This window comes from Python bivittatus, unplaced genomic scaffold (genome assembly GCF_059951505.1).
Source record: "Python bivittatus isolate LINGU-HERP-01145 unplaced genomic scaffold, Pbiv_v1 ctg000980_np1212, whole genome shotgun sequence".
Taxonomy (NCBI): Eukaryota; Metazoa; Chordata; class Lepidosauria; order Squamata; family Pythonidae; genus Python; species Python bivittatus.
In genome coordinates this window covers 58,603,913-58,626,250 of record NW_028277125.1, presented here as the reverse complement: position 1 = coordinate 58,626,250, position 22,338 = coordinate 58,603,913, and the positions used below count along the sequence as shown (strand labels likewise).

Genomic DNA, 22,338 nt, shown 5'->3' with positions numbered 1-22,338 from the left:
GAAAACCACATGGATAGGTCAATAAAGTCACCAAGAGTCAAGCCACTCATGGCAGATTTCAAATTTACCCTATATGATTTAGTGACTTTGATCTCATTAGACAATAAGAATACCATAACCATGGTTATGTTGCACATAAAAATTATGATCTGGTTTGCCAAGCTGAAAGCATAAATAAAGGCTCTGATTAAGTGCCACTGATTCAGGGTATCATGTTCAATATATAGTTTTTACTGTTCTTTCAATTTAAAAACTCTGCTTTCACAAGAAAAGTAGAAGCTGCATATCATCTTAACCTTTATAATGTCAATTCAACACTGAAGTAATGCCAAGTCAGAACACCTTTTCATGAAAAAGACTATCCAAAGTACTTGCCAAATGATTTGTCAATACACAGATACCCTGATTGACAATTATTTACCAGGAACAAGGAACACTGCAGAGGTTTTGTTTTAGAATAATGAATAAAAATGTCATCTGCAACCCATGTCATTTGAATGTCTTCTGATTTTAATCTCAAGGAAATAAAAAAGGTGAAAGATTTATACAATCTGAAGAGAAACCAGAGTATAAGGAAATAAATATATTGCTAAAATTAAATTTTTCAAGGTCAGGATCCACAAATGGCCCCTAGGCAGCATGCTACAGACTGTATTCCAAGACCTAGTGGGCGAGGAAAACCAAAATTACATTTGATTTGATTTAATTGACATGTATGTTTGAAGTAAATTAAATATAGTGAACATGGTTGCTCTTCAGTCCTTTATTTAGGAATTTTCCTTCTGTAAAAACAACAGTCTGGTAGCCATCTGTGATGGTCTGTGGGAAAAGTAGGTGAAGCTCAAGGGCCACCTATGGTTTTGAAGGTCATATTCCTGGTTTAAATGTAGCTATTTTAAAAACATCAATATGGTAATCCAGCCAGAGAAGGGTATTTTAAATAAAGCAAACTTTTAATAGTTACTAACTTATTAGCTACTATTTACTACTAATTTATTCATTAGTAATCTATTAACAATATTTTAAAAATGACATGGTTTTCAGAAACAAAGGAATGGGGAAGGTTGATTTTCTGTTTTATTACTAGAATGAATTTGTATTGAAAAATCGGATTCATTATCAGTCCTTTTGACTTTTATTAGATCTGTTGGCCCAAGTGAGCTGTCCCTGGATTGTATCACTGAAACTATGATGTGCTGGATTCAGACAAGTGACTGAGAGTTACTTGGGGGCCAAGGAAGAAAATGATCTCAAAACTCCAACAGAAATGCAACAATATAGTGTCTGTGTGGTTTGGTTTAACAGCTTGTGCTGAGTCATAATTATCAACGCACACACAAATACACACATTGTTGCAATATCCAGCCTGTATAATTTCAGGGAAGGGAACTGCAACATGAAACACATAAAGACCAAATGTTTGCAGTACTCATAAATGGTGCCCAAATCTTTATATAATAATATTTATAAAATAGCTGTTTGTATCATATATTATTGTGTTATATAATACTATAATATAAGATATATGCATGTGTGTATACACACATTATATATACATTATGTTACATTGATTAAATATGGTTTTTATAATCAGTTACATTCAATTTTTATATGTATAACGTTACTGTTCAGCAATTGTTTAGCTGTTGGGAGCAGTCCCTTTCTGCTTTACTTACATCTCAGCAGCAGCAGCTTAGAAAAGTAGTTTGAAACTTGGCAACTGAATTTTATAAAAATTTCTAGCCCACTTTTCACTGATAAACAATCTTCAGAATGGGGTTACAACAGTTTCAATTCACTCCCCCCCCCCAAAAAAAGAGCAGCAAAGGCTCTCTAAAATGCTAACTGCTTTAATACCACATAACGAAGAATGTTATGTCCCTATAATATAACACATCAACAGAGAAAAGAAAGCAGTAAGGAAATCTATAATTGGAGTCTGTGTATCAAGACTGTCTTCTCTGTTGGAAAATGATCTTGGGTAATTTCCAGTTTAGTTTGCACTCAGCACATTCCCCGTCAATCACTATATCCAGATCAGAGCAAGCACCCAGGGCATTCAATTCAGCTAGCAAAAATATAGCTTGGTCCAGAGCACTGGAATTCAGAGTTACTGGGTGATTAGCATGGGCAGTCCTAAAGGGAGCGGGCTTTGGTTATTTCGGCTGTAACCTTTTATGTATATAACAGTAGCAGAATAGAGATGGAAAGTAGAACATTAGGTGATCTCTCCTCTGTTCTGCATCATGAATGAAGCAAGTTGGTAGATGGGAATGATATATCCAATACTTGTAGATCACCACATAGCAAATCCATAGCTAAAGTGCATCTTCAGCAGAGCTTCCCCTATGAAAACTTAATACAAATTAGGGATGAACAACTATTCTCTTCTTTTGGGGTGAGGGAGAATTTCTAAGCTAAGAATGATCCTGTAATTCCAAATTTATTACAAATTGCTCCCTATTAGATATAGTCTGGTATAATAGTTCAACCTTTCTAGGACTTTTGATCAGGCATAATGTTATGTATTGAGGCACTTACTCCTAGCATTATGTTATGTGCAAACTCCAAAAGAGAGAGAGAATCATACTGACATAGAGACACAATTGAAACAGGACTGTAAATATTTTCCTGGTCTAGTCTACCTAGTGGGGCTGACAATATTTTAACTATCAAATAATTATACCACACAGATGTTTGGAAAACTAACAGCAATCAAAATTAATGTATTCCCCTGCATTCTCCCACAAACCAAATAACCTGAAAGAAGATGAAGTCCTTACCCATTCTTGATAATATCATAAGTTAGGGTTGTAAAATCATTGTAGTAAGGTGATGCTGTACAAGTATCCAAAAACAGCTGCAGGTTAGAATCAGAGCTATAGAGCTCAGCTTGCAAATATAACCTCTGACCTAATACAACACGGTAGGGGACATTATTCACTGGATTCCAGAAGGACGGGTCATAAAATGTAAGGTTCACACTATATTGGCCATACTGCGTTTCATTTATCTCCTTTGTTTGCTCAGCGATATACATTGTTTCTACCCAAGTATGTTGAAGCATCTTGCATCTGACATGCACGAGAAGATCTGGTATCCTTCTTATGAAGCCTTGTGAAGGAGCAGTTACTGAGATCGCATTTGAATATGTAATCGTATCGGCATCAACCTGTTTGAGACATGAAACAATCAATATAAGGATCCTTTTTATCTAGGTCAATAATGATAGAGATCCTATAAAACTCCTGACTGTGCCAATAGATGTTGATCAGAAGTGTGAATACTGGCATTCCCATATTCAAAACACACATGAATAACTATGCTGCACTGAGAATATAGCTTGAGAAAGCAACCTAAGAAAGTAGAGAAAGTATTGGCTACAGATGAAAAAAAATGGGTCATATTAATCCTTGTGGTTTGGGCTGCAGTTACTTATCATGAACATATTTCAGTTTGGGAGCATTGTCCTAAATAATCCCTGAACAATTGAACGCCCCCTACTTCTGTTTTAAGGAAAAATGAATGAATGAATGAATGAATGAATGAATGAATGAATGAATGAATGAATGAACAAACAAACGAATAAGCCATGCAGCAAAAACTATCTAACAAATCTCCATACTTCTCTTCTGGTCTGACAGCCATTATATGGTATGCTGAATATAACATAATTTAGTGTGATTCTTGGTCTGCAGTATGGATCCATCAAGCTGGCACTCCATGGATTATAGCCTTGAGAGTTCAGATAGCTTCTACTAATTACAGCTTCCATATAGTAGGGCCGACAAACAAGAGCTGACAAGGAGGAAAAGGAAATCTTATTAGTGCATTGAAATACATATGGCAATAATTTATTATTATGCTCACTTTATGAATACAACATCATCCCAGCACAGAGTAATAAAATGTTGCCTGCCAAATTATTTTTCATATAAATATATTCTGCAGTTTAACAATTTTTGCTTTAAAGTGAAAGTATGCTGGAAAGATATTTTCTGTGATGGAATGGTTAGGTGAAGGCTGCGCTTGGGGAGATAAGCATTTCCTAAGCCCCCAGCAGGAGCATGGGAAGGTTAAGAGGATGAGACTGGTACCACCCTAAGGAATTCATGGTGTTTGCTTGCTGGCTTGAGAAGTTTAGATTCAGTCTGGCAGGATTCTGTCTTGTGGGTGAAAGCTAATAAAAGCTATCGAAGTAGACCTGTACTGTCTTGTGGAGTTCTTTGGGCTGAACCTGACATTTTCCAAACAATCATGAAAACACAATCTCTGGATCTTGATCTCCACACACCACCCATGTCTACTTCTGGGTACTGAGGTCATTGGGCATAGTTTTGCTTGACTGCTTTTATATCTAACTCCATTCTTAAAGGTCCCTCAAAAATTGGAGGATAATTATATGACCAAAATGCTTATTGTCCAAAGCACATCACTAAAGTCTCAAGATAATCAATAATATTGCATTGGTTAATCTGAATTGTAATACATTATGATCATAGTACAGCAAACAGCCTGAAAATCTATCCTGAGGATCAGATTCTGAAATCTGGCTTGAAGTTAGGTGGTAGGTCAAATTAAAACTACATATTAGCCACTCTAGAATATAAATCTTAGTTATTTGGAACTACAATGTTCATAGTTCCTTATTCCAAGGATATTCATGTTTTATTTAACTGTCTAATCTGTATGTGACATTGCCCATGCTTATAGACATCTTGTTCAAAGATATTCTACCTTACAAACCCTCCATCAGGCTATACCAAAATGAAGAATAAAAACTAAATAAATTGTGTCTCATTGTGCCAAGAGGGAGACTGAATAAAGTGCTAAGAACTCTCATGAAATTCTATAATATTCGAAAGGCCAGTAAATGAAAAATTAATGACAATATTATACTTACTTGTGTTTTGATCTACAGAGAAGCTGTTATAGTTTGCAATGAAGCCTCTATTTGTGACACTAAAATCAGTACGGAATTTAATTGTCATCATATTGGAAGTTGATGTAAAGGTGCGATAGGAGCCATAACAAATTCTCCCAAGCAGTGGGGCAGTATGGAGTGGCCCATCATAGATTTCAATATAATCACATTGGCATCTATATCTATCACATACTTCTAGCCTGGAAAGCAAAACAGGAGTATAATTTTTATTTGGATAGTGGTTGACCTGCAATTCATTCATTCATTCATTCATTCATTCATTCATTCATTCATTCATTCATCATATTTATATAGCCACCCATCTCACACAAGGTGACTCTGGGTGGCATACAACAATCATTTACTCTGATACCCCATGACAGAAACTTTCTTTTTTGGTGTTAGGTCCTAAAATTCTCTCTGAGATTAGACCCAGTAAAAGGAGACAAAACAAACTGATATTCAAACTCAGCATTTCACAGTTCATATAAGGTACATTTTTTTCAAATGCTCTTCAACTGGTGAAGTGACAATTAATTAATTAATTAATTATGGTAATGCTGCTGGTGGTGATAATTTTGATAATGCTTATTTATAACAAACAATCATTTAGATAAGAATGTTAATATACATGGTACAAAATCTGAATATATAAGACTGACATATTAGTCTAATAATATGAAACTGGATGGACTTTTTCTGAGAAAACATTTTGGAATGTGTAAAACTCCAGAAATTCTCCCCTCTTCCAGAAATTATATTAACCATTTCATGGACTTTTCTTCGTCCCTTTAAAAGAAAAAAGAAAAATACTGAGGATTTGGGTTTAACAGGACCTTTTGAGGCTTGAGAAATCCAGGACTAGATGTTAATTTAAGCCCTCTTCCCCTGCTCTCTCACAGCATCTTTCTCAGTATTTTTTCCTCAGTTGATTTTGGTCTATAGTCCAGTAAGCAGAATTACTGAAATGATTCTTGAGAGTACTGTATAGATTAACTGATTATTTTTACAGTCTAAAACAAAAATAAATTGGTCCATTCAAACATTTCAAATGCTGGATCAGACTTTGGACAAGATCCCCTCTATGTGGGGAGCCTGGACCTATATCTCTATCCTTAAGAAGAGCTGAAGTTCTACTATGGATTAACTAGATATCTCTAGCGAAAGCCGTTGTCTCAAATCTAGAATCCCACTGCATTTTGCAAAATGTGCTCTATAATTCATACTCATCATGATATATATTTTAATAAACCACTCTTAGTATCATGACACATGCATTAAAAACAGCTTTACTTACGTAACATTTGGGAATGAAAGTGTTATTCGGAAATTGTTTTGAACTTGTATTTCCCATACACAGTCTGCATTGTTTGGATAGTAGGAGGGATAAAATGGACTTTTAAATGACCCTGATGGGTATCCAAGAAAACCACCACAAGAATATGAATTTGATACTGTTACTAAAAAGAAATCAAAGAAAAACACAGGCCATACAGGATTAGGATACAGAGAACCATATTATTGGAAAGACATCTGAACTTTTCTTAAACCCAGAACCCAAAACACTTTGTTGTCCTTCCAGCCTTATGTTCTGAGGGAACCAGAATTTCTAACTGAGATTGATGCCTGTTGATGCCTAATATCTTGAAATAGGTTAACCTGCCACTAAGTCACTAGCTCTATTTATGTACTGTATACAAATAATATGTGGGCATTAAAATGGAAAGAGTTTTTGTACTATTTGCAACCCATGTCTTTTTAATATTGAACATGAAAATCTTAAGGAGGAATCATACTGTGAATTAATCTGAGATGAGACAGAACTGAAATCCTCCTCTATAGGATCTCCTATATGATCTTTGGATTAGAGATAATTTTATCAATAATGCTTTCTAAACAGTTATTCATAGTTCTTATTAGAGACAAGCCATTATATGGATCTTGCTAGCCCTATTCGTCTGCCAGGAAAACAGAGCAATATTTATGATCCAAAATCAGCTATTACTTATAAAAAGAGAAATGGCAATCTGACTTTTCCCCATTTATTTATTTTTCTTAACATAAGCCTTGAAGCTAAGAATTTCTATAAAAGAGGCTGGACTACTCAGCTTTAACCACTACTGCAGTGGTAGGCAATATCTGTTTTACCAGCTTTATTTCTCTCCCTAAACTAACCCTGTGAGGCTTTTAAAATATTTAATAATATGCAGAAGGCAGATTCTCTAAGTTGAAATAATAGAGACAATTATAATGTAATTAGAGATGACTTATTTTTGTCTACTGTGTCATTTTTTTCTATAGATCAACTGGGAAGAAAAGAGAGGACATGAATTAATTGATATCACTAATCATATATAAAACAGATATTTTAATCATTCAATGACTATAAGATCACTTGGGCTGTGATTCTGGGAATAAGCCCACTGAACTTAGTGGGGTTTATTTCTGAGTAAATATATAAGATTGATTGTTACATATGACAAATTATTTATAATTTATTTTATAACATAGTTTATAAAAGATATGCCCATCAACAGCAAACTAAATTCAGTGTAATTAAGGTCAGTCAAACCACAGTTCCATTAAATAGTTATTTAGAGTATAAATATAGGATTTATTCATGGTTTGGGAGCTTTCTTCAATTTTATTGCTCCAATAACTCTGTAAGATAGGGACGACTGAAAGACAGTGAGTGTCCCAAAATCACCCTATGAGTGATTTGTGTAGAACTCACTGGTCACAGGAGTACTTATTAATTCCAGGAAACAGACAAATGTACATGTGTACACTAAGTACACTTCCCCAAACATGACATTCCACATTTATTTATTTCACTAGGTTTATATGCTCCTCTGAGGAACTTACAATCCTACTATACATAACAGGATTAAAACAGTAGAAATGTCAACCTAATAATAAAATCATAAAATAATTACCAAAAAATAATAATACCTAATCAAATTAATGCTAATAATAAGCAGTAACACTCATAAAACAGGAAGAATCTAAATCTGTATGTCTCCATCTCAAAGACCTGTGGAAATTATCAAGTTCTTATTACTTTATTAAGTCTCAGTAGAGCTGGGAAAGGCAATCCATTGGTAGAAAGCCGTCCCATAAATATCCAGGTATGGAGCCAAAAATGGCTTTAAAGATGGCAACCAGGACTATGAATTGCAGCTGAAAGTTGCCTGGTAACCACTGCAGCTCTCAAAGTAGTGTTAAATGGAGAAAGTTAGGTATGTCCATAACTACACATATCTGAGCCTCTGTGTTCTGGACCAGCCGTAGCTTCCAGGTGACTCTCAAGAGCAGTGTAAAGCACATTGCAATAGTCCATATGACAGGTGATAAGGTATAAATAATTGCGAGAAGCTCCTTTTGATGCAGGAAAGGTCATAAGTGGTGCACCAGGTGAAATGATGGAAAGCCCCTCCTGACTGCAGCTGCTACTTGCTTTTCCAGCAAGAGCTGTGAGTCCAGAAGGACCTCTAAATTATGAGCCAATTAGTAAAGAGGGAGGGGGACAAAACACTGTCCAGAATGAAAAATGGAATATCCATAAGGTTGCATGGCTTCAGGAGCTACAGCCTCTCTGTCTTACTCAGATTAAGCCTAAACCTGTTCTTCCTTGTCCTACTCTCAGCTACAGGCTTAAAGAACAGCAATGGTTGAATTATCATTAACATTCATGCTTCACAATCATACTGACTGATAATAATGTTTACAGATATCAAGCATTTATCAATTTTTAATTATGAGTATTAAGTAAAGTAACTGGGATTGTGATAAAAAATAATTCAAGAAATTAGACGTCATTTGTCATTCTAGGCCACAACAAGGAAGATTGGGTGTCTGACAGGGAAAACCAAAGGAGGAATGAAAATATATGTTTGAGGCATTTGCTGCTGTTGTGATTAGAACTAAAATGGCCCTATACTGGGTTGTTAAAGATCAACAGTTACATATTTCATCATCCCCAAAAGCTACATGTAATCAGTAACATCCTTATGAGCCAGTAGAAATGAAATGGAAACTAAGGAGAAAAAATATTGAAGGCTGTTTGAACTGTTTGAGAGGCACTTCATGAAGCAATCAAAGCTTTCCTCAGAACTCACTGCCAGAAGCATTGAGCCACCTTGTGAAATGCTCAGTGCAACCACTTTGTGGGCCTCCCCACATCAACTGATTGCATGTGTGTCCAGCTCTGACAAGATTGCCACCTAAACAAAACTGCAGTCCTGGGAGCAATCCCATTTGAGCAGCAGTTCTGACAGAGGTATCACCTGTGCATTCACAGTCATTGCCATACATCATTTGAAGGCCTTTAAAGAGGTTCTCCTGAGTCTTCCACAGGATTTGGTGCCTCAATACCTTAAGGAGTAGGTTCAGAGGGAACTTTTAATTACTTTCCAAAGAAAGACTTGTAAATGGTTTGCACAGCCCTAATAACTAATGAGCTAGACTAAAACATTCAGCACATCTGAAGGTACCAGTTTGGAGAAGGTTATACAGGTAGTCCTCAGTTAATGACCCTAATTGGGACCGGCAACTTCACCACTAAGCAAAGCAGTCACTAAGTGGGAAATCAGGAGACCATGACTGTGCTTTCTGGCTGGAAAGAGACAAGACTACTCAGTTTTACACCTGCTTTTGTCTGCCTCCTAACCACTCCCTTGCCCTTTGGAATGCTCAAGTGCCTGCTTACTGTCTTATATAGATCAAAAGCAATGCGATTGCACCATGGCCCAAGGCTAGGAGCCATAGGCCCATTATGCAAATAGATTATTCTCTAGAAATCCCTTTCTCTCCAATCTGTCTGCTCTGCAAGGGGGGAAAAAAAATCAGGCACAGGACAGCGTGTATTGACTGTAATGGCAATCACGTGACTGAGGGACACTACAAAGATTGTAAATGATTGTAAGTGGGCTGTAAGGTTATTTTTTCTGCACTGTCATAACTTCGAAGGATCACTGAACAAATGGTTGGTAAGTGAGGACTACCTGTAGTAGAGGATTTCAAATATTTTATTTTATTTATGTAATTTTGTTTTTACTCCAAAGAAGAAATGTTTGAAGAAGAGTTTATGGCTTATGTGGAAGTTAGCTAAGAGTGAATATCTGATATTTTTTATGCAATCCTCTTTCAGATAAAATGCAGCCCACTCTTCAGTTAAATCCTGTAAGAAAACATCATGTTTTAAGATCTAAATATCATAAAGGTGTTTATCATGCTACAAGTTCTCTTTCAGGCAGCAGTGAACTCTTTCCTTCTTTCTTATAACAATATGTGCTAAAAAGCACATACAGAAGCAAAAATAATTGCTATATTTTCTGTATTTGCTTGGAAAGCGCTAAATATGAATATTCAAGTTTGGACAAATAGGAAGTATGTTTATCTTTAATTCATTTCCTTTGTATTAGTGCAAATTGCCAGTCCTGCCACATGTACTTCATTCAGAAGGATTAGAGCCTGTTAGCCCAGAAAGAACTCTTTATCAAAATGCTCCTCTCTTCCTTAGAAAAAGGCTGTAAATGCTATCAAGATTGAAGTTTATGAGTGTGGGGTAAAGAAAGCAAATAAAAATTAGCTATGAGGAAATCCCTTGAATAAGTGGACAAAGGAATTAATTGTCTAAAGAGTGGATACAGAGAGTGGATTTTGCAATTCAAGTGCGTTATTAAAGGAAAGCCAGTTAAACATCTTAAAAGGAGGGATTATAATTCTTCATTCTTCATGAACCAAGAACATGAACAAGTCTCATGTACAAGTTCAGTGATTTCCTGTTTATAGCATTCTGTGATAGTAAACATTTTTGGAGGAAAATGGTCATCAGTGGGTATAATTATAGAAAGCACAACAATTTTATCAAGAGCATCACTCTGATTTTTTGGGTTCACTGCTTTAGTTGTCCCTAATTAGCTTTGTAAGAAGATTGGAGCTTATAACCAGTAGTCTCCCTGGACAAGAGGACAATAGTTTACAATGGTGAGAGTTATAGCCCAACAATCTTCTTAAATTTTTGAATCAGTTGGACATATAGGGAGCTAAAAAGAATATTTAGTACTTTATATACAGAGGCATTAGAGCTAAGATACAGGGCTTTGAGTCCCTTTGCAAGATGCATCCTAGACCTTTTCCTGCTTATAATCTATAGATGTCATTCCACTGGCAATTGCCTAAATGCAAAGCACTGGAATTAGAATTTATGAATTAGAATTAGAATTAGTCCATTATGGGTAAAAACTGTATTGATGTCCCAAAACACACACCCACGCAAATATATGACAAGAATTTGGGAAATATATTTCAGGAAAATAATGATGGTGGCTGTAACTGCAGCCAGAGAAGAGACTAGAACATAAAACTCAAATAATGGAAGGAACAAGAGTTATCAGCAGTTGAGGCTCAGACTTTTTCCAACTCCTGTAGTGGCATTAGGCATGGCCTTAGAGAACCATAGCAGAGGCAAAATTTGCACCAGGGATTAAAAATTATAGTCCCTAAAGGGGAAAAAAACACCCTGTTATAGATAATTTTTGCATTAACAATGACTATCAGCTTGCAGGTGGGGATCACTTCATTTCCCTCACCAATGGCAGCTGAAAACCTGCAAACGTGTTTCTTTGTGGATAGTTCAGAGTATGCTCAGACTTGGGCAAAGATGATTTCCTCACCTACTAAAGGTTCCAACCATGTGCTGGTCCACTATGTTAATCTGTGTTCCATGTTAAAAAAAAATAAATAACAGATAAATTGCCCTCCAGAAATAATCCAGCGCACCAGGTCTAATTTGAGCTTCCCTCTCTAAATACTCTCTGGTCTCAGTGGCAGAAACTAAACATAAACACTCTCTAAAATCTAACAAGGCACCAGGTGAGGACTTTCTGCCTCCTGAGCTTTTTAAGTCATATATTGACTGGTGGGCTCCATTACCAGAGGGCCTGTTCTCTCATATAAATAACACTGGTTAATATTCCTGTAGGATAAGAATTGTCTATTGTAGTCCTATATACAAAAAAAAAAAAAAAAAGGAAAAAAAGGAGACCCCAGAAATTATAGACTTATTAACATAGTAGCTAAGATTTATGCCAAATATCTCCTAAGCAGAGTAGAGGGCTGGTTGTATGAGAAGAAACATCTAGTAGGAGAACTGGCAGGATTCAGGCCTGAGCTCTCTACTATAGACAATTGCTTTACTCTATACTCTATCTTATAACAAAGCACACATCAGCAGGAAAACAGCTATATGCCACCTTCGTTGACTTTAGTGCAGCATTTGATTCTATTAACAGAGTCATTCTGTGGAAGAACCTGGCTGATCTAGACATGGAACCTAGACTCCTATGCCTGATTAAGGCTCTCTATACAAACCCCTGTCTGAAAGTCTGTTCAGGAGCAAATGGCATCCTGACACACAACATACCTAGTACCAATGATGTCAGACAATGATGCATTCTGGTCCCAGTGCTATTTAACCTCTAGGTCAATGGCATCTTAGGATTCCTCTACTCTCAGGATGTCCATATGCCAAAGATACTTGATAAATCTATCAACATTCTTCTGTATGTGGATATGGTCCTTATGGTGCAGTCTCAAGCTGGCCTAAGGAGAAGTTGGATGCTTACTGCACCATTAACTCCTTGAAAATTAATAAGGCCAAGACCAAAGTAATGGTATTTGGAAAAGAGGCATACTAAATACAACTGGTACTTGGACAGGGAACCTATAGAACAAGTCAACTGTTTCTCATATCTAGTGGTAGTTTTCACCAACATAGGGTCATGGATAAGCCATCTTAAAAGAAGTATGACAAGGACCTCAGCCAGTTCTAAAACACTTTTGAGATTACTTAATTATAACTGCTTGGGTACCCTAGTCCCATATGGAAGGTCTATAAGTCTAAAGTAACACCTATAATGACCTATGGCACAGAATTGTGGGGTCTCTTAGTCATCACTATTTGAACAAACCCAGACCCACTTCCTAAGATCCATTCTGGGAATAGATAAAAACACTCCAGCCTCTGAAGTTAGAGCTGAAACAGGTGTCCACTCCATCCATAGCTCTACAACAATTCAAGCTTTCAACTATTGGTGGCAGATACTTTCAATGGATCATGATAGATTACCAAAAAAGTGCCTTGTTGAACAGTCTGGCATGTCCCACCCTATCACATAGCTAAATCAGTTTACCATCAGTTTCACTTCCATATTCAATCTCAGTCAGCCACTAAGCCAAGGACATGTTCAGACAGAAGTTTCTCTATATTAGTGCTCAAGCTGGCATAGAGACACTTGCTAACATCTAATCCTTAAAATGGCTGACCCAGAATAAATAGACCTTTCCACTAGAAATATATCTAACTATGGCCCTGACACAGGGCCAAAGAACAGCCCTAAGCAGAGCAAGATTTGAGCTTCTGGATTCTATGGTAAACCATGGACAATTTCATCAAGTGTCTTATCCAGAGAAGATCTGTATCTGTGGTGTGCCACAAATAGAGGACATTGCTCATATCCTCTTTGACTGCCAACTATATGCCTCAGCCAGAGCACAGCATTTAAATTTGTTAATTGATAGAATTGCCCATTGGGACCCCATCAGTAAGGTCTCTTATGTCCTCCAAGGTATAAACACACGGACAGTAAGAAAGACTGCCAAGTTTATAACTAAAGCCATTCAACTGAAAGCTTCCTATCTGGATCAGATTGGGATCAACCGTCAAGAGGATGATTTTACCTAATTACTTCCTTGAATATTTTTAAAACTCAATATGCTGTATTATTTTATTTTATTTTGTATATGGTCATTATAGTAATCAGTAAACAATGAACTAAAGTAAACTAGTGGATAGCAGATTGTTAATCAATGCGAAAGTGAAAATGGATTCCTGCCCCCCCATCACTATGTTGCCAATTCATGCTGTTCAATTTTTTTTTTTAAGAAAATACATTTTAAGTGGGTCTTCATTACCTGGCCTTTGTGTTGTAGTTATACCTGAAAGAGAAAAGATTGTGGTTATTTTAATATGTGCCAAGTGATTGAATTGCTTATTGAAACAATAGATCGCGATATCTGTCCCTAACTGTCACTGGTATGCCCATGACATTGCTAGCAAAATAAAAACAAACAAAATTTTAAAAAAATAATGCTTGGCTTTGCTGGTATGTTTACAAAAGTTACTAGCCTGTAATAAATAATATATATGTTGAGAATGACTGTCAGTGGTATACATCTCAACCTTGAAAGTCAAGTTAAAAACATACAAATACAATAAAAAAATATACAGTATTATTATTTAAAACATTTAGTACTAGAAACATTAATAAATTAAACTAAGAAATTCTACCATCAGTGGGACAACATCATAATATTCTGCTCCCAAGTTCTGCTGGAATAATAACCCTGTTTTAATGGTCTTTCTGAAAAACAGCAGGGTAGGAACCCAACAAAGAATGAGATCTGTTCAATGAATATCTGCTTAGGAAAATGTATGTTTATTTTGAATATGTTGTTTAAGCACAAGTCTGTTCATGTGTATACATGGCACAGAAATGAATATCTATCTGAAAGTTTGACTGATTTGATTGTTTTTGATGAAAGACTGAGGGAATCAGTAAAGGGTTCAAAGGTGTTGAGAAATTCTGAATGTGAGACAGACCATGTCTTGCTACTGCAAAATTTGGGAAGTGCAATGTGGACACGGGTTGTCAAATCAAATTTTGCTCTTCAGCATGTGATAATGTGAATAAGGTTTGAATTATGGAATGTTTTCCATGAATGTAGAATTGAAGTTCTGTTACTAAATGTAAAATGGCTGCTGATGGAAATAAACATACATGAGAATAAATGAAATGTTTGGCAAATAGTTCAACATTAAAATAAGGATGATTGTTTAAGTAGTTCCACTCTCCCCTGGGAAAATTGAATGAACAGTTGCAAGTTTTACAAAAATGGCAAAATTGGAGCAAGTAGATGAATGTGTATAGCTTGATAGAACATTTCCTAAAGGTGAGGAATATTTGTTGGAAAAAAAAGTGAAAATAGCTATGTGTAAGAGTGTGCTTCTGCCCACTTTGTTATATGGAAAGAAAATTGGGTGTGAAAGGAGAAATATAAAAGTAAACTGAATACAGTGTTAATTGGGAACTTAAGGAATATGTGTGATGAAACAAGCAGAAATAGAATCAAGAATGAATGAGTGCACATCTTTTGACAAGATTCCAAAAACAAAGAGATGAGATCTTTCACAATGTATAGGGATTGTATGAAATGTTGTAGGGATGTGGGGAAGCAAAAAGAGAAAATTGTGAAAAGGTATAGTGAATGGTATTGGTGAAAATGAGCTTAAGCAATGTATCTCATGCCTTTGATTTCTTTAGTTGACAATTTCTTATTCCTTTCCTGTACTCTATATAACACTCTTTATCCCAAAAGGGAATAGCATGATGGCTAGCTAGGTAGGTAGGTAGGATTAGGTCTGCTGAATTGAATGAACCTTTCAGCTAAAAATGTCACCTGTTAGATTAGATCCAACAGAATTAGTGAGTGAAGAGCTTCTGGAACTAGAATGGAACTAGACTTATGGGAGGCTGCCCCTCATGTTGACTACTGGCACTTGAATTATGTGGATGCCCCTGAAGGATCTTCAGGCCCTTTCTTGCCCCCACCCACTCAGGCTGGTCAGGGAGTTTGCCTTGATCAGGAGAATAATAAAAACTCTCCTATTTATTTGCCTTGCTAGATCCAGAAAGACTTCCTGATTGTGTGGTGTGTATCTTGGCTTCCCCTACTTCTGGCTCACTCTTAATTCCAGCTTTGGAGTGCTCCATGGCCCGACTGTTCCTTTGCTCACTTCTGTGACGTCTCACTTGTCTTTGGCTTTGATTTCTGCTTGTTCCATGACAGGAACTTTTATGATTCACTAGATTGTTTCTTAGACTCTAACTTCCTGGCTCAGTTTTGACTTCCTGGCTTATCTTGGAGATTTGCCTGCAGCACATTAATTGTGCAATTATGGCTGTACATTATTAACCCAATTAAAAAAACAAAACCAAGGTGCCTGCTATTAGTGATTATTTGGAAAGAGAAAGCTGGGAAATAAATCTAACCCTTGCTTCCTTACCTAACAAGAGATGTTCAGGAATTCCCTTTTTCCATAAAGTTATATGCAAATTGTCCCAACTCTTCAATTTGGCACAGAATTGACATGTAAACTATGAAATAGAGAGGACTGCTTTCTTGTACATAGTGTTAAAGGGTGCTTATACTAGAAAATTTTGCATAAGATTTCAGCATCACATTAGTTTTATTCAAGGTACTCATGACTCTAGCAAAAGAATATGTTGTCTGGCACTTTAATGCACTTTACATGGGTTATCTACAAAAGTATAGCCATAACAGCTCAGTGAGGTAGGATGCTGAAGGGCAGTGATTGGACCAAAGTCACCCACTGAGCTCTGTGATCTACTAGGGACTTGAATCTGGATCTTTGGATCAGAGATCAATACATTCTCTGAGAGCCTGGCTTCTAGATTGTGCCTTTTGGCAGCTATATTTCCTGGAGATAGCTTAAGACTTTTGAGGTTCTTTGATGAGTCCTTTCCCTCAGGACTCTTCAACTTTATATCCAGCTTTTTCTCCTGTATGTGGCTCTGCAATAAGTAAGTACTACAATTACTTATAGCTATCTTAGAATATGAAATTAGCTATTTAATGATGTGTTCTTAAACCGGATGCATTAGTTAACTCTCATGTCACACTATTTAAAATCTGTAAATATAAAAATGTGTTATAAAATATTTATATTTGAATGACAAAGTAAGAAAGTACCTGAACAAATAACTCCAGCATCTTCACTGTGGGAACAGTCATGACTTCCCCAGCCCCGATGAGGACAGTTCCAGAGGTGGGATTCGTACCCATCACACTGAACATTATCCAGGTAAATAGGGCCATATCCTGAGCCAAAATATGCTTGTTGTGTTGCTTGAATGGCTTGTCCACATCCCAGCTGTCTGCATACCACTTTTGCATCATTCAGGTCCCAAAGATCATCACAAACAGTCCCCCATTCTTGGTAATTTCGCCTAATTTCAACACGTCCTTGACAGTAATCACCTCCGTTTACCAATCGGAGTTCTTGAGAAAAAAAAAAAATAACATTGTTCAGTCCTAAACATTCACAGACAGGTATGATTAGCTGTTATTCCACCTAAAGGAAATATTTTCACAACCGCACTTTTCTGTAGGGTACAGGATTAATAATGGTGCTCAAGATATGAAGATGTGAGAAAATCTCTATCTTTATAGGGACTCAACTTTTGGATGTCTGTCTGCCATCACTATCCTAGTGCGGCAAAATAAAATAAAATAAAATAAAATGTGGGGTGGGGGGTGAGTAAGAGGACCATGATGAGAAAGAATGGAACACAGGACATTCCACTGTATAGAAACTACTCAAATATGCAGCCATAAACGTCCTCCAAACAACTGGAATACCAGTTTATAATATGTACTGTGCTGTCCCTCATCCCCTTACTGAAATGTTTTTGTCTGAGGTCCTTCATGGACAAGCAGACAAAAGGCTTGACAGAGGAAACCTGTTGTTATATCACAAGACCTGTCTCAAATATTTGAAATAAATGTAAATGCTGTAAGTAAACATTCTCAGCTGAATGGAGATGTACTGATCTTTTGGCAAAAATAATTGCAAATTGCATTCTATGCTGACACTATTTTAAGAAATTCAAAATAGGTGTGGACCATGGCTATAAAAATTTGCCAGCCTTTATTCTTTGGGGGCCAGCATCAACTCTCTAGCATGTTCTTATTTTCCATTGAGGCTGAGACTTGACTTAGGATAAGGCTTAGTTGCATTTTTGATTGCCTGTTGTAGTAGCTGCCTTTCTATTAAAATCACTCCTTTGAATTCTGGTGCTGGACAATAGGTTGAGAAAGCTTGAGCAACAAGAACAAGCCATCCAATATTAAATGAAGTAAAACCAGACCGTTTACTGGAAGTACTAATAATGAAGCTAAAAGGTAGATAGCCAGAACCTAATTTATTTCACAGACAAGAGTCACATCTGGGAGAAGACCCAGATGTTGCAGGAAAAAAACCTATTAAAAAATAGAGGCTAAAAGAAGGCAAGGTCCCTAGATTCCCTCACTGATAACAAAACCTTGAGGTACAAGGATTCAAAGAAGCAATTATTGACAAATAGTCCTAGTGAAATGATGTCCCTTGGGTCACGTGGAGTCAAAAGTGACTGAACAAATGAACAGCAAACTTGTAAAGCTCTGGGTTAAGTCTGTTTCTTTCTCACAGAACAAAAAGACAGAACAGAACAAAAAGAATCTCAGGTTAGCTGTGCATCTTGAAACCGAGCAACTGTACATCCTTTAAAGGTTTCTGAGAACTCTAGGATTCAATGCTATTTGATAATAAGACTGCATTCTCTAGTACGGGATCACAAACATAAAAAGCAGTATCCAGGAAAAGGCTGTTTTATACCCCAAACGGCTTAGATTTAACAGGTGAAACAAATCTCCAAAACTTTCTTACGTAGCGTTGTTGATGTTGTTGGCCAGTAAGGAACTGCAAAGTGAACAAAGATAAAGTATTAGATAGGCGACAGTGACAGATAATTCTGTGAAGGTTTGTGAACATGTAGCATAATATACAAGGTTAAAAGCGATTTGATTTTATTTTCAGATTTCAATCATGAAAGTTGACATTACTGAACATTCAACCGCAGTAGCAAATACACTGAGTCACTGAATACTCTGCAATCACCTGATAGGAGTTTTTGTTTGTTTGTTTGTGTGTTTACACAGTACAGTAGTTCCAATAATTCAGAATAGAGATGTGCAATGCTTCAGCTTTGAAGGGGAAAAGGTGGTTTGAGCAGACAGGCATGGCACCTGCCAGGAATTTCTTAAACCAGTTGCATCTTTTCCAGAAACAGATTCCAGAAATTGTTGGTGGGTCCTTTGGGAGCTACCATCTGTTCTGAAATCCCTAGATTTGAACTGGAACTTGAATGTCATAATGTATTATCCACTGTATTTTGGATAAATGTGTTTAGATTGCAAGGTTTTCTGCTGCAGTAGATATAACTAAAGTTATGCCAGCGTGTTGTACAGTGAAGTGGATTTTATTACCACAGTTAAACCCTAAAGGTAAGTTTGTGATGGGAGGTGGATGGACTCAGTTACAGTGGCAATGGGTGCACTGTTGGAAGACCCGAAAGACCAGGTTAGGGACAGATCGTCATGGAGAAAATCCGTCTCTGTGGCTGTTAAGAGTTGACACTGACTTGATAGCACACGATCAATCTAATATGAAGGTTCAAAGTATGGCTCTATGACAAACACTGAAAGAAATAAAAAGCAAAGGGTAATTGCCAAATTAGTTTACATTTTATAGTTGGATCCTTATACCCTGCTTTGCAGATGTAATTTCAAAATTACCTGTTGTTTGTCTTTCAAAATTTGTCAATAAACAAAGAGTAAAGATGAGGCATTTTGCATTTATATCATCAAGCAAACAAAAGATATTTTATTTCTACTCTATACAGGCTATTTCATTAAGCTTCAGCCCTTTTTCAAAGCAGCTAGGAAGACTTTAGTTCTCACCATTTGTAAATGCAAACGTATATTGGTAGTTCAAAAATATCACGCTGAACATTTTTTTGTATTTTGTTAAGGAGAACAAGGCCTCAGGAGAGAAAATAAGAAATTGCACTCATTTACTGAGTGAAAAGCTGCCGCTTCTTCCAATGACAAAGCTAAAATCTGATTCTGAAGGCAATATTGCTGTGCAGGAAACTATCCAGGCTACCCTAACAGTGGATAGTCCAGATTTTACCATCAGAAACCTGTCCCTGGTTGTAAAGGCTATCTGGGTGCAGAGGAATAATCCAATGTGCACTCATGTATGCTGATTTTTGAGGAAAAGGACACATGTTCCTAAAACGAAACAAGAACCCGGGTGCAGAGCTGGGAAAGAGTGACTTATTTGGACAGCGTCATGTTGCTCAGGTGACCACTGGACAATGTTGATGGAACACCCCTCACCCCCCATCTCCATATTGTCAACTCAGCTGTAGGTCTTCAAATAATCAGAAAGAACTCTGAAAGACAATTCTAGTGTTTCAACGTTACCTGTTGTGGTAGAAACGCTCGCTGAAAAAGAAAAAAGGGGATTTCATTACATTCCAAGTGATTTCATAGTTTATCCACACAACGACTGTACTGTATTGATATGCATATCGACTGCCCACCGCACTGCTTGTCGAGTGAATACAATGACCAGAAGAATAATGGTTGCTTTGTTGCTAAGTCTGCACAAGTTACTCACCTGTACTCATTTTTCTGACAACTATTTGGTTTCAAGAGGGCACTTATTTGTGAGTGCAAAAAAGGGAAAGGAATCTGTTTTTCCCGTAACTATTCAGTGTGATTAAAAGTGTGCTGGGTCTCTCTGCCTGCACTGCAATCGTTATGTAGCTAATTCTGCTTGAATGCAAGAGTTTCTGGTGGCATCATGTGACCTATTTCAGGGATGGTGGAATTAATGTCTAATCTGAGGGAGATATACCTCTGATGCTGTGCTGGGCATTACAAAAATACCCCCCCCCCCCATTCTAGCACATATCCTTGTAGAGATGGCTCAGTAGAGTCCTTGAGTCATGTGCACTCTTTATTACTAAATAAATAAATAAAGAGAGTTACTGCTCTCTCCATACAGAATCCTGGATGATATTTATCCATCCTATCCTGAAATTCCCTGCAGAGAGCACGATCTATTTGTGGCTTCCCCTGTCCAACCATTATTCAGGTAGATCTTCCTGGGTTGCCCAATTTCGTGCCCTCACATGCAGCAGGAGGTGCACTGATTATCAGGAGGCTTTTGGGTGCAATTCAAAATTCTGATCATCACCTCTAAGGCCCTTTATGGCATTGAGCCTGGTTATCTGAGGGACTGCCTGTCTTCTGTGGCTTCTGTCCATTCTATGCAATCAGACAGAGCCAGCATGCTTTGGGTCCCATCAACTAGATGGGGTCACTTAATGGGACTGAAGAAGCAGAGGTCTGTTACAGAAGCCCCCCTCTGAAATGATGTCCCCTCTGAAATTCATATGGGCCCTGACCCCATTTAAATGAACTCTTAAAACCTGACTCTTTCCCCAGGCCTTGGGTAGAGCGGTTGGTAGACCCCTTGTGGGATGTTTGTTGTGGTAGTGCTGGCATTGTTGGTCCAGATGTTTCTTTTGTTTGATCTCTGTATTATTCCATTTTTACTTGTCTCATATTGAATGCTGCCAAAGTCAGGATGGAGTATTTATCAATATTTTCATTTTTTATCTATTTTATGCTATTCTGATGGCTGGCTTTATGGTTGGTGATTGGTTGCTTGGCTTTTGGGGCTCTTGTTCCAGTTAGCTGTTTTCTTTTTCTTTTTTCTCTTGTTTTCTTTTAATTTTTAATCTGTAACCCACTCAGAGTTCGGTGGCCTCAAAACTGGAATGAGTGAATGAGTGAATGAATGAATGAATGAATGAATGAGTGAATGAATGAATGAATGATGGTTTGATTTGAAAAGAAAAAGAAGGAAGAAAATAACCCTAAATCCCAGTTAAAATGTTTTAGTATGGAAGCTCAACATATTTCATATTAAATCATTTGCATTTTTTAAAAACAAAAGCATTGTTTATTTATGCAAACATTTATAGAATGCCCACTTCCTAAAGGACTTGAGGCACTTTATTAGACAAAACACTAACTTGCAGTGTTTATATGATCTTTAAAAAGGTTAAATTAAGACTTGTAACTGAGGCTAATACAAACACAATCTGATTAGGAATACGGACTTTTAAAAAAGTTAAGAATAAAATCCTTATTTAAAAACATTTATTGAGGTTTTCTGTGTTTTACCAAAGATTCAAAAAATCTCCCACTTGGATGAAGTATTATTCAAAACCTTATTCTGTTTTGGAACTTTTAGCTCGGACTGCTGACTTCATTTTTCAATATTTTATTCTCTCAGTTCTGTCAGGGACTATACCAATTCCACTGACAACCTTCAACCTGAGAATACAGGCAAATTAGTTATACTTGATGTGCTGTAAATTCTCTATTGAAAAGTATATGCTCCAGGACAAAGTTTCCCCAATAAGCAGGACTGGGCTGGGAGGTGGGCTGGGCTGGGCTGGGCTGGGCTGAGAGAAATAGACAGCTCCAAAGTGACCCAGTGAGCTCCATCATTGAGTAGGAACTTGAATCTGGGTCCTGCTATCCTAGTCCAACAAGTTAACTTCTGTTGTATGCCAGGCCGACGTGACATTTTTCTTTAGATAAAGGTTGCTGACAGCTGGATTGCTTCCTCTGCAAGCCGAATTTTGCCC

General features: G+C 37.0%; 1 protein-coding gene across 2 annotated transcripts in view; it reads right to left on the bottom strand.

Moving 5' to 3' along the window:
* Nucleotides 1–22,338, bottom strand: part of DMBT1 (deleted in malignant brain tumors 1) — a 53,058-nt gene that overhangs the window by 2,360 nt on the left and 28,360 nt on the right. For both annotated transcript variants that reach the window (XM_088131896.1, XM_088131897.1), the window contains 8 exons: nucleotides 20,096–20,116; nucleotides 18,495–18,527; nucleotides 16,760–17,068; nucleotides 13,901–13,924; nucleotides 6,222–6,384; nucleotides 4,904–5,124; nucleotides 3,626–3,798; nucleotides 2,784–3,172 (listed from right to left, as the gene is read on the bottom strand). In XM_088131896.1, the coding sequence (XP_087988022.1) occupies nucleotides 2,784–3,172; nucleotides 3,626–3,798; nucleotides 4,904–5,124; nucleotides 6,222–6,384; nucleotides 13,901–13,924; nucleotides 16,760–17,068; nucleotides 18,495–18,527; nucleotides 20,096–20,116 (1,333 nt within the window). The remainder of the gene's footprint in view (nucleotides 1–2,783; nucleotides 3,173–3,625; nucleotides 3,799–4,903; nucleotides 5,125–6,221; nucleotides 6,385–13,900; nucleotides 13,925–16,759; nucleotides 17,069–18,494; nucleotides 18,528–20,095; nucleotides 20,117–22,338) is intronic.